At 37.9% G+C, this 13100-nt stretch overlaps 1 protein-coding gene across 3 annotated transcripts in view; it reads left to right on the forward strand.

Annotated features, from left to right (window-relative positions):
• Window positions 1-12674, forward strand: part of GSDME (gasdermin E) — a 31699-nt gene extending 19025 nt beyond the window's left edge. For all 3 annotated transcript variants that reach the window (XM_058184147.1, XM_058184145.1, XM_058184146.1), the window contains 4 exons: window positions 1257-1384; window positions 2048-2228; window positions 5956-6029; window positions 9096-12674. In XM_058184147.1, coding sequence (XP_058040130.1) covers window positions 1257-1384; window positions 2048-2228; window positions 5956-6029; window positions 9096-9335 — 623 coding nt within the window. In that variant the 3' untranslated portion in view covers window positions 9336-12674. The remainder of the gene's footprint in view (window positions 1-1256; window positions 1385-2047; window positions 2229-5955; window positions 6030-9095) is intronic.
• The last annotated feature ends 426 nt before the right edge of the window (window positions 12675-13100 follow it).

The raw sequence follows: 13100 nt of genomic DNA on the forward strand, positions 1-13100 counted from the left end.
ATACATTCTTAATCCTAAAATAAGATAAGAAGTCATTTTCAGCAGTTAAATGACGTGACTAGTAAAGTACACAAACAAGGTGGTAAATTCCAAAAGCATTTGTTGGATTTTGTACTAAACAAAAAACTGAATAAAATAGAGTTTAATTTTTTATTTATTTAATAAAGAGTCATAAATTCTCTCTTAATTTATAGACATGAAAATATGTTGGCAGTGCAATTTTAAAGCACAGTGCTTATTTCTAGACAGGGATTCCCAATGTTTTCTATACCCCACACTCCTAGAACACTTCTGATATATTCTTGCACCCCTTACAAAAGTAAATAATTATATGCATATACTTATGCATATACACTGTAATTTTGAAACTTCTAAACCCAAGTTTTCGCACCCCCTGGAATATTGTCTTGCACTCCCATTTGGGAACCCCTGTTCTAGAGTATTACACTGTGCATACTTTCTCAAGATTACTTCTTTTTCATGATATATAGACCACTCTGTTGTGATTTTACATATTGCAGACTATTCCAAATAATAATGTTTACAACTACATGAATGTGCAGTTTTTCAGTTAACTACTTCAAGAGAGACAAGTAGTGCTTGAATTATAATTGGGACCACAAACTTTGTTGAGTGAAGTGGCCATTAAGTGAGATGTCACATGACATCTCAACAACCTTCACTCAAGCACAATCCAAATACTCCCTGTCGTAATTATTAAGTGGATGGAATCCAAGGCTAGGGAGTTCAGGCCCCTCAGGAGGGTGGGGGAGATGTAATGAAACTGTATCACACTAAATTATAGTCTCTTAACAATGGTTTGCTAACTAAATTAAGATTGATTGGGTTCATATGATATGCTGGTCAAACAAGTCATTTTATGTCTTTGCATGAACCTAGCACATGGCAACATTCAAACTATTACAGAAATGTATTTCATTTGAATTCTGATTTTCACTGTTAATACTATGTATACACAAATTTCCTCTGATGAAATCATAGGATGAATATTTGAAATTTGAATCAGAATCAAAATGATCAGTTTTGTTAAAAAAAATCCCTCCATAAAAAGGCAAATGAATATGATGTGTTGCAGTTTTAACATGCATGCTCACATAAACACACACATACACACACAGAAACAAACACACACTATCTTTTAAATGAAATTAATGTATGTTACATTCAGAATTGGATTAGCTTCTCCAACTTGATTCTACTTAATGATTAAATATGCATGCATAATACATTTTCAGATGTCCTCCAATTAAAGACCCAGTTCCAACCTTTTATGAATTTATCAGAAGAAAAGCAGAGAACATTATACCAAATGGTCTGTGACCTTTTGCTTCATGAAGAAACAGTGATGCAACTAGAAAATGTGGTAATTTTTATTTCCCAATCATACATGTAATTTTCCTCTTTTTTTAAAAGCTTGTTCTTTATGAAGAAAGGAACGTAGTTTTGATTGCTCTAAATGTTTCTAATTATGTTTCTAATTATCTACCTATAATTATTTTAATGATTGTTACTATCAAATCAGTGTTATCTTGGTAATTAATAGATGGATTGTCTCCAGGTTGATCTATCTTTAATCTGATTCCCAATATTGTTAGACCTGAATGTATCCACATTACCGTTACTCATCCTGTTTTTCTCTTTTTTCCCGCACTTCCTACCATTATAGAGTTAATGTTTAAAAGAGTCAGGTTTTCACATAATATAAAATTTTTATTGGACTTGACTGATTTTGAGCATCATTATTTTCTGGATCACCGCAAGTAGCATCACCTACCCAACTTTGGATGATCTCAGAACAAGCTAAGCAGAGTTGCTTAACATTGCTTAACATTTGGATAGGAAACTTCAACGTACATTGAGAATTTTTTTTAAAAAATGCGGTGAAAAACCATTTTCATATTGTTGTGAAAGAAACATAATAGAGGTGTCGAGGCAATTGGAAGTCAAACTTGGTCTGATTAACTTTATTCTGAGTATAATTAAATCTGCCCACTGTGTCTGTTCCCTTTTTATTTTGTTTTTGCAGCTGGACAGTATATGTTCTGTGGGGAGTCCAGGTAACATAGCAATGGAGGAATTAAAATCCCCAGAGAAACCATGTTTAGAAGAATTTCTACAGCTTGTGGGAATACATTTACAGAGCAAACAACAGATTCACAATAAGGAGCTTTTCCTAGCAGCTCATCTCTTCCTCAGTGCTCTGGCAGGTACAAAAGAATAAATAAGCAAGTGGTTTTCTTCTAAAATTATTTTTTGTTCAGAGCAGGTAGGGTTTGCTGTTTCACATTATTGTATCATGCGTACAGAGGAAAAACACTTTGTAAATTCCGTTTGTGAATGTAGAGGAAATCCTTGGTGCATAAAGGAATGCAGAACTAAATGCATGATGCTTGAATGTCAACCCTTCAAGGTAGACCTAATTAGGAAATCAGAATTAAAGTTTATTGAGATAAGCTATAATAACAAAATCTTGTAAGTCTGACTGCTTCTCCCCTTCCTCTTATGCCTCTTGTGAATCAGGGCCAAGTCATTTTGAGTGTCTTTCTAGTATTTCCACAGACTTAAGGACTACTTCACCCATCAGCAATGGATGGAAACTGATCAAGGAAAGAAGCAACTTAGAACTAAGGAGAAATTTCCTGACAGTTAGAACAATTAATAAGTGGAACGACTTGCCTGCAGAAGTTGTGAGTGCTCCAACACTGGAAATTTTTAAGAAGATGTTGGATAACCATCTGACTGAGATGGTGTAGGGTTTCCTGCCTGGGCAGGGGGTTGGACTAGAAGGCCTCCAAGGTCCCTTCCAACTCTGTTGTTATTATTATTATTACCTTCACAGTATTTATATAAGGGTTTCCAAAAAATTTGCTTCAAGGTCACCTCCCTAGCTTTCTACATAGGAATTATTTAACCTCAACTGCCTTTAAATGATAGCTTTCTCATTTGGATTCACATGGTGAATATTATTCGCCTTGTGTGCTAAATTTATTTACTGCTACTAAGAAAGAAACAAGAAAGGTTCAAGCTTTTATATCAGTGGTACAAATTACAGGACTTCGGAATCTGTTTTAAAAGTAATAATTTAGAAAGAAATTGAACTAATCAAAGGAAAAGAATGCTGACTAGAATTGCCTACTTATTAATTATTATTATTAAAATGATTATTAATATCATTTTAATAATCTCAGGTGATTAACTCTTAGATCATTAATTGCCATTTGAAACTCAGACTCTCTAAACAAAAAGGCTGTTGTTAAACAAAACTAATCTTTTTTTAGATTTTACATTACATTTCCTAGATATCTTTGTGACTCACCCTAGTTTTACAGATGCTTAGTATTTAATTTCTGTCTCTTGACATCATACTAAGATCATATTTATCATTTCTTCACTCTGTGTTCAGATCACTGACTCCTGATTCACTGATAAAATAAAGATTATAGGCTTGGATCTTTTGTCTAGAGTCTTAGAACTAATCACCCTTGGGAACTTAAATCCCACCATTATAGAAACCCTCACTTTTTCCAAGATTAACATTCATATATTTGCAAAGATTCTGTTACTATATTTGTCACCTATGTAAGATTTAACGCCACAGACTTTACATTGCAATGATTTACTTTAAATCCTACTTAGAGCCCAGTTTAATGTTTGTGAATCATTGCTCTAATCAATCTTTAATGTCAAGGAGATTTTTTTGGGGAAAACTCTTTCTCAGTGTTGAAGTATTGATTTTCTTTGACAGGTCAGATTGGACCCATGAAGTTCTTTGAAATGAAACTACAATTTTTTATAATCTCAGATTATTTTTGTTGTTAAATTAAACAGGGATTTTTAATTTCATTTTTTTCCCTTTGATACGGTTGATTACATTGTTTTGATCCTATCATGCATTAAGTTTCTGTCACTTATTCTTTTGCCTACCTATCTGATTGCTCATCCAGTGGGTGCTCCTACAGAATCACTCAGTATTGGGGGAGAAAAATTCCTTCTCTAATTTTTCTTTAAAGACATCTGAAGGTCCTTTTTTGATCTTCTGTTACCCTCTTACCTGTTTTTGGAGTCTTTTATCATTTATTTGTTTTTCACTAGTGTCTGTATCATTCACACCCAGTTCTACTCATATCTCCAGCAAGCCTTTCAATTCATTTAAAAAGTGTATATGAAGTTGAGCTTGAACACCTTGTCTAATTCAATATATCCAGGCTCTTCTTCATACCATAAACACTCTGCACAGGTAGTTTTAACTTATGACTGGTTGCCTTGTTTAAAATTTGAGGAACTTATCTGAGGAATACTAAAACCCAGATTCAAAATTTCTACAGTTGGGACGGCAATTGTGTGACTGCAGTTCAAGTATCAATGACCAACTGATACTGATGGTTGTTAGCAGCATCCTGTGTTCATTTGATCAGTTTTTATTACTGTAATGTTGAAAATATCAGAAAAAATAAGTTGACTTTGTAAATATACAAATAGAATGAGATTATTGCCTTACACACTGTAAGCTGCCCTGAGTCTTCGGAGAAGGGCGGGATATAAATATAAACAAAAAAATAATAATAAAAAAAAATAGATATTAACTCTCAGTTTTCAGCAAAATTAGCTCATACTGAACCACAGGTTTGCTTGACAACTGCAGGGTTTGCTTACTGACCACCACAAAATTAATAAAATCTGGTCAGTCACATCTTCTTGCTTTTTAACCATCACGAGTTATGTCTTTATGGTCATAACTCGAGAACTACCTGTATTCTTTATCAATGATGCTATCCACCCATTTAATAAAGAGAGGAAATCTTTATTTTTGAGATACAATTTTTATTTTCCATTCTAGTCATGTTTTTTGAATATATGCTGAAGTTGTCTCCTGAGTCTTTTCATTTCTAACTGAATCATATCTTACAACGTGCTTGGAGATGCAGTTTTGAAGTAGTCAGACTTTACTTGTCAAACCTTTTAAATGCAAGAATGAATGGTAGATTGTCTGAGCAATAGTAATTTAAAGGCAAGATTCAGTTGTGAGGTACATCAAACTACAGGAATGATCTTTTCAGCGTGGCAATATAGATTCTCAAGACATTCTCTTTCAGGAACAAAATAAATTGTTCTGTATTGGGAGATTCTAGATTCTACGTGGACTTGGAGAACATACTTGTTCGGACTTAGGTTTCCTGATACAGTAAAAGCACACAATGAGTCCCAAAAACCCTCTTTTTATTTCAATGGTTGTGAATTCTGTTCATTCACAGATGAGTCCCAAATAGTTGTAAAGAATCCGACAGAAGTTTGCCACAGTCCTTTGGGATAAGTCTGATAAGCACCCACCTTTATCTCCTTTGACATGCTGCCAAGACCTAATTGGCAATTAACTTTGCAAGGCTACACGGAGCATAGAGTCAAAATGGAGTTGCAGAAGTGAAACCGGCCAGCATGAACAACGTTGATTCCTGCAAAGGCCCATGTGCCTTTGCTCCTCCTTTATGTTTTATAGGAGGAGCCAATCAATTCCAAGCCCTACTCCAGAGTCGTCCCTTTTGTTTTAACTGTTCTTGCCTTCTGGCAGCTCTGCGCATGCACACACTGGGAACAGGCTCCCCCTGTTCCTCTGCCTTGCTGATGTCCGATTCTGGAGGCTCCGTCGTCTGCACCTAACTCCCAGGTGGCCCTGGTCCCATCTCTGCCTCTGATGCAGAGCCCTCGTCCAAGCCTTCCCCAGACTCCAGGACTGTCCCATGTTCCTCCCCAGCCTCCTCACTATCCGACTCTGCTGCCAGCTCTGGAGGCCACCAACAGACCACAACAATACTGCCCTACTTTCTTGAGTTTATTCAGTAAGATTTCAGAGGCCCATGACTCAGTGCTCAGTGGGAATGATTCTTATATATTTTTAAAAGTTTTCATTTGCCTTTTATTTGCCTTTTGTTTCTTCAGAACTGTCAAGTTATTCCCTATGGTTGCTGCTAGCCTGCTGTGACCTCCAGCTTGTTCCTACCCTTTGTTTCTTGGTAAGTCCTGTCAATTTAAGTTGGAAATGTTTTAACAATAGCATAAGTTGTAGCAACTGGTTCTTAGTGGTACTTATTCATGGCAATATCTGTTCCAGCACTTATGGAATATGTATTCCATTCAGCTTAAGAAATTAGCTAGCACTAAATGGAAATTGTATTTTAATGTCATACACATTATCCTTCAACAACAGGTTCCTAAGGCAATTCACAGCAGAAAAGATAAGAAAAATCAGTACAAAACTGAATAAAAAGCAATCACTGATTTTATAAGCATTTTGTCATAATTACAGTACTTCAAATAATAATCTGATACCTGAAAAACACTGTCAACATTTGGTATGTTTCTTATACTAAAAAAACATACCTGTTTTCCCAAATGACAGATTTTTTTTTCCAAATTCAAATTCTTTATTGCTGCAGATTATGACTTAGATAAAATAAAGCTTAATAAAATCTACAGAATACAACCTATAATACAGAGCTTAATAAATAATGCATAGAAACTCCATACATTCCATTAAATAAGATAGTAGGAATTAACAATTATTTAATAAAAGTATTTATTGAAACTAGATTTTTTTTGGTTCATTTATTGCTATCACCTGCACTTTTATTCCTCCATTCTAGTTTATGTTGTGGCCATAGTAATTCCATTCTCTTATCAGAAATAGATTGAGATCTTTTGTACACAAATATTTGTAATTTTTTCCCCTTCAAATGTGGTCCTTTAGTTCCTACTGTTACTTATCTACCACTCCCTTTTGAAATGCATGGGAAAACAATAAAGGAGAGTGGGGGGAGATATGGTTCTGATCTGCTTAGATAAAACCAGTTTCCATTGCAAGAAGCCATGACAATATGTTGCATGCTGACTATTGGCAGGAATTTGTTCAGCAAACATTTTGATATAGATAGATTTTTGAGTCACCTTTTGGAAGTATGAATGGTTATTTCTGCTTTTGCTTGCCCATTTTATTGCTTTATTGTTAATGGATGGTTTTACTATGATTTTGCTCTTGTGCTGTGATCATTAGAATATGTTTTGTAGTAGTATGAATTCGTTTTAATAAATATATCTTGATTTTCATAAATTTATTTTAATACAGCATCATAAATACTCATCAAAATGATTATAAAACAGAAAAAATTCAATATCTGCCTATTCCACAGCAGTGCAGAAGTGATAGTAATTCCTCCCTTGAAGCCAAAGGGCTAGCTGAGTTATGATCTGATTCAAAGCTCTGTGTAATGTTTCAAAGTCCTGCACGGTTTTTCTATTGCTTCTGGGATGCTACAGATAAAAAACAATGTTGTGCTGACATATGAGGTGTAATGGTGTTATGATGGTGTCTCTGTCAATGACCTAAGTAGCCAATTGGATTGACCTCTCTGTCTACATGAGTTCTTTTGGAGATCCAAACCTAGCATTGTTTTCATTCATTCCTCTCTCTCTCTCTTTTTAAAATAAGGCTGCATGGGATCTTAACTTTGGTCTGTCTTGTGTTAATGGAATGTACTACCCTATCTATCCAATTTTGAGAGTAACACAACTTTTAGTCAAAACTTAAAATTTATATAGTTGTGACAGGCTTTGACTTCTCAGTAATGATTAAAATGATGCCTAGCTCACTAAAACATTTAGTGTTTTTAAGAACAGGGTTATAATACTGTTATATTATACTTCTTATAATATAAATACTGGCGTATGTAGTATATTATTCTGTGGTATTGGGTCTCATTGTATTAGTAGCCTCTACCAACATGCAGAATTCCCAGCTCGATCAGAGTGAATTGTAACACTGATAAAGGGGCCCTACTTGGAAGGAACCAAGCTTGTCAACCATTAGTGGCAATCTTCCTGGCACCCCAGAGAACTTGGCAATCAGATGCAGCAAACATTATCACAAAGATATATCCATGGTCATTTCTCAATATCATTACCATACCAAGCCTGGACGCTCACGGAAAGCAAGAAAAAAAAAAGTACTTGCTTCTTTAGCTGTTTATGAACATTTTAAAGATCCTGAACATTTTTGGCATTGCTTCAATGGTTTACTAGAGATACTAGTTGAGATACCAGGCTTTTTGCTAGACAATTTGGAGACTAAGGGACTGATCCTTCCTCTATTTCAAAAGCCAGTATGATGAAACTCTTAGAGATTCATAGCTGAACATTGGCAGGATTGTTCTCTAGGAGTTCTACATTCCATTTGATGATATGCTACCAAAAATGAATCATCTAGAGACATTTAGATAACCTATGGGCATTTCCCCCTAAATGGAACCCCAAAGCAGGTTCATTTGAATCTATTCTCAAATCATGCTGCTTCAGATCTCAAATCTGAACAGAATCAGGATTTGTGCTGATTTGCACGGCCTTCATATGTAACAATAGGTATGCTGTTTCTTTTCACACTAAATTGGATTATATAGTGTTCTGGAAAGGAACATGAAATAGAAACCCAAAAGCCTGAGATAAAGAAAAGGACAAAGAGTTAAATTCATTGACAGCTTTGAAACCATTAGTGGTACTTTACATTTCCCCAATCTACCCTGAGAGGTTGCTAGGAATTGTAGCTTATGAGAAAAGTATCCGCACAGATGGTGTCACTATTGAAGAGATTGTTTCACAGAGCTTTGGCTGGAATAGCAGATGAGTATTTTTATTTATTTTATTTAATTTATATCCAGCATTTCTTCCAATCAACTATCCTCCTTTTGATTCTGGTAATCAGTAAAGTTGCCCAGAGAATGGGCATTTGGATTTGGCTTTCCAATCTAATGTAGCATACTTTGACCATTAGATTGCATTGATCCTCTTATTTGTTGCATTATTAAGAATGTGCAAAAACTACTGTTCCTGAATCTCTGAAGATTAATTTATGGAAAACTGTTAGGCAGCTTCCAATAGCCAAATTTGAAATTTAAAATAAAATTCCAGTGTTTTCCAGACATTCCATTCCCAGATTAGTGAGCTTTACATATAAAAAAATTGCCTTCATTATTTAAAAAATGCACTATTGTGGAAATATTTTTAATCAATGTCTTTCTGTCTCTGAGCAGCCTAATATGACTTCAGAAGATGGTACAGTGACACTTGCAGATCCCGTATTGGCTCCACTTGCTGACCCAGGAAGGTTTCGGATAGCACAGAGGCTATTCGCTTTATCAAATATTAACCTTGAAATGACGGAATCTTCCATCAAAGCTGCAACCATGAAAAAATCCAGTTTTTCCCCAATCGTTCTATATATAGCACTGAATGGCCTACATGCATTAGGCTCTGAAAAAGATAAGAACTGATGAAGCTGTTTGAATAGTTTAATACTACAACTGTCTGTTTAATGCCTCTTAGTGATGAACCTGCTAGTTTTGTGTCCATGCAATTGGAATATCTGCTGATGGGCTATGTTATTGGAGCAAGGCGAATGCTGAAATTAATTATAATGAATGAAAAGACGCAAAGATAAAAAAGCTACGCAGACATACTTAGTGAGATGTTTGATACTCCTGTATTATTTTAAAGTTTAGAAAGATTACATATCCTCACTTTTCAGCCATTTAGTCAGCAACCATTCAAAGTTGCAATAGTGCAGACGAAAGTAATTTTATGGCTCATTTACCACCATTCACAACCTTCACAGCATCCGTCAGCCATATGAATGCCATTATAGTCAGTATGTACTGCCTTGGGCCAGACCTGTGATTTTTTTTCCTTCTTTCACATCCCCCTTACCCCTTGTAGAGTAGAGAGATTGGAGTGAGAGAGATTTCAACAAAGTAAGCAGTTCGCTATTTTACATATGATCACACTGGCAGCAGGGAAGGAGAGATTGCCTGCATAAATTGCTTGCTTTTTATTCTTCTCCCCACCCCCACCTGAGTGGAGGGTTTGGAGAGAAACGGATTTCAAGAGAATGGCTCCAGTCCTAGATTGTGAGACACAGTTGCATTGCTTTTGATGCATACAAGATAGCAAGGACCATTTAGCAATGGCTTCATTTAGAACTGACTTGCCAGTGAAGAATTCTTTGTGCTAGTTATTGTGCTTCAATACTAATCTTATTTTCCTTATAAACTGGAAGAGCAGCCCCTAACCTTTTGGGCACCAGGGACTTGATGGAGGAGAGTGTTTCTACGAACTAGAGGGAGGGAGGTAGTTCTGCATGCTGCCTGTATCCCACAGCCTGGTGCTGGTCTATGGACCAGGGGCTGTGGACCCCTGAATTAGAGTATATTCTAATTGAATATTATGTGGCAACAGAGAGTATTCAAAACTGAGCAAAGACCAGTGGTGGGATTCAGCCAGTTCAGGCCAATTTGGATGAACCGCTTGTTAAAATTCTGTGCCACCCTGCCTGCCCTGCCCTGCCCAGTCACTCATCTTGTCCACTCACTCACCCGGCATAGCTGCTGCTGCTTTCCATCTGGCTCCATCACTTGCCTTGACCACACGGCTCCGAGGGCCAGCCAGCTTGCCTGCCTTCAGCTGCATGTCACATGGTGCTCTCTGATACACAATGGTGAGAAGCGCGATGGAAAAACATGATAGAGGGGAAATCAGGTAGGCAAAGAAATGCTTCGTGGAAGCTGGGGCCTAGGCAGTGGTTGGTGGCGCAAGCTACGCAGTTCTGCAATGGCGAAACCAGCAACAACCGGAGCGGCCTTCTCCATGCTCCTCGTCCTGTTTGGGGAAAGTGAGGCCATATGGGCAGCTGGGGCAAGCTCTGTGGCATTGCAATGGTGAAAAGGACAACAGAGCAGCCTTCTCCTTGCTCAACCTCCTGCTTGGGGGAAGGAAAAGTCTGGGTGGTGGTGGGTGGGGGAACCTCCATGTCGAGGCGCTGAAATAGAGAAAATGGCAACAGGGCAGCCAGTATGAGGGAAGGAAGATACTTTTTCTCTTTGCCTGCCCGTTTGCCTTTCCCTCCTGCTGGCAGCTCCCTTTTTCATTTCCCTATTGAGCACAGTGCCCAGGATCCTCTTTAATGGGGAGGGGAAACAGAGCAGTCAGCGTGAAGGGCCGGATAGCTCAGGCTGGTAATAGCCTGTTATTAAGAACACAGAAGCCTGCAATTATTGCAGGTTCAAGCCCGGCCCAAGGTTGACTCAGCCTTCCATCCTTTATAAGGTAGGTAAAATGAGGACCCAGATTGTTGGGGGGGCAATAAGTTGACTTTGTAAAAAATATACAAATAGAATGAGACTATTGCCTTATACACTGTAAGCCGCCCTGAGTCTTCGGAGAAGGGCGGGGTATAAATGTAAACAAAAAAAAAAAAAAAAAAAGGAAGGAAACCGTTTTCTTTGCCTGCCCTTCCTCTTCCCTCCTGCCAGCAGCTCCCTTTCTCATTTCCCTAATTGAGCGCAGTGCCTAGGATCCTCTTTCATTGTGCGCGTGCCTAAGGTTTCCCCCCTTGCAGCCCAGTGCTGTGATGGAGAGGAAAACATCGGGAGAGGCTTGGGACTGAGAAAAACAAGCATTGCAAAAAAAAAGTTTTCATTAGTTTGCACTTTGCAGCTTACCATCACTGAAGTTTGTTTGTGTGTGTGTGTGTGTCTTGGATTGAATAAGCCGGATGGCAATGGCCAGTTTCATCCAAAGTTTTTGTTTCGGGTGGGTTTCCTACAGGGGTGAAATCTAAATTTTCCCTACCAGTTCTGTGGGCGTGGCTTAATTGGTGGGCATGGCTTGTGGTCAGATGGCTAAGTGGGTGTGGCCAATAACAATAAATAATAAAAATAATAAACAAGTTTAAAAAAACAATAAGACGTATCAAAAACCAACTTTCACACTTTACACACACACAACACAACACAACTGACTCAACGTAAAAGCAGCTGCACTTCACACAGCCACAAAAAGCTCAAAAACCAACTTTCACACTTTACACACACACAACACAACTGACACACACACACACACGATACCACATACAGCTTTCTGAGATTTTGTGTGTTTGTGTAGTTAGAGTGAAACACTACAGAAACACACCAAATCTCAGAAAGCTGCACAAATATTTTATTACTAAGGTTTGTGGACTTCAATTCCCAGAGTTCCTCAGCCAGCAAAGCCAACCAGCATTAATCACTCAGTGATGAAATAGATTAGCTAAGTTAGATTAGTTCTGTCTGGTGCTGAAAATGAAACTGGGGCTTTCCAGCTGGGAAAAAAGCCATGAGGTCGATCAGTAATCAGGTATGGTGTCTTAGATTCTTAAAAGGAGGTTTTCTACATGTTTTCTACAGAAAACATGTTTTTTAAGGTTCTGCTGATGAGGAACTCAGGTGAGATCCCCAGAGTAGCCTTTACATTTTTTTTTTAAGTTTAAAGGCTCTGCCAATCTCAACTGAGGGGCGGGATCCTCAAAGGCTTTTTTTTACTTTTAAAGGCATGTTTCAGCTGAAGCAAAACCTTTTAAAAGTAAAAAAAACAACCCTCTGCTGATGGTGGGGCTCAGCAGAGGCAAGGTGGCGGGGCCAGGGATTTTTGCTACTGGTCCTCCGAACCAGCAGCTGCCATCACTACTGGATCGTGCAAGCCGGTCTGATCCGGGAGCATTTCACTTCTGGTCTCCTAGCCTTAGAAGGAAAGACAGGAGGAGGAAGGGAAGGGAGAGAAAGAAAGGAAAGAGAGAAAAAGAAAGGGGAGAGACAACAAAGAAAGAGGGAAGGAGGGAGGGGAAAGTGATGACATATAGTTGCATGGATGGATGATGGATAGATAGATACATGAAGGGAAGAAGGAAGGGAGAAAGAGAAAAAGGAGAGGAAGGACCACAAATCCTAGCACTAGACGTGGCTTCAGAAGATGCTTTGAAACAGCACAGCAATCTAGGACTGGAAGGAATCTCGGAGGTCATCTAGTCCAAATCCCTGCTCCAGCAGGAGATCCTTACGGAATCATAGAATAACAGGGTTAGAAGGGACCTTGGAGGCCATCTGATCCAACTCCCTGCTCCAGCAGGAAACCTTCTATCATCTGGATTATTTTGGTGTCTCTAATAAAAAAATTGCCAGAAAAGAGAAAGAGTTTACTAGGACAAGGTTGCCATGCAGAGGTAGGCA

The sequence above is a fragment of the Ahaetulla prasina genome, chromosome 4 (genome assembly GCF_028640845.1).
Source record: "Ahaetulla prasina isolate Xishuangbanna chromosome 4, ASM2864084v1, whole genome shotgun sequence".
Lineage (NCBI taxonomy): Eukaryota > Metazoa > Chordata > Lepidosauria > Squamata > Colubridae > Ahaetulla > Ahaetulla prasina.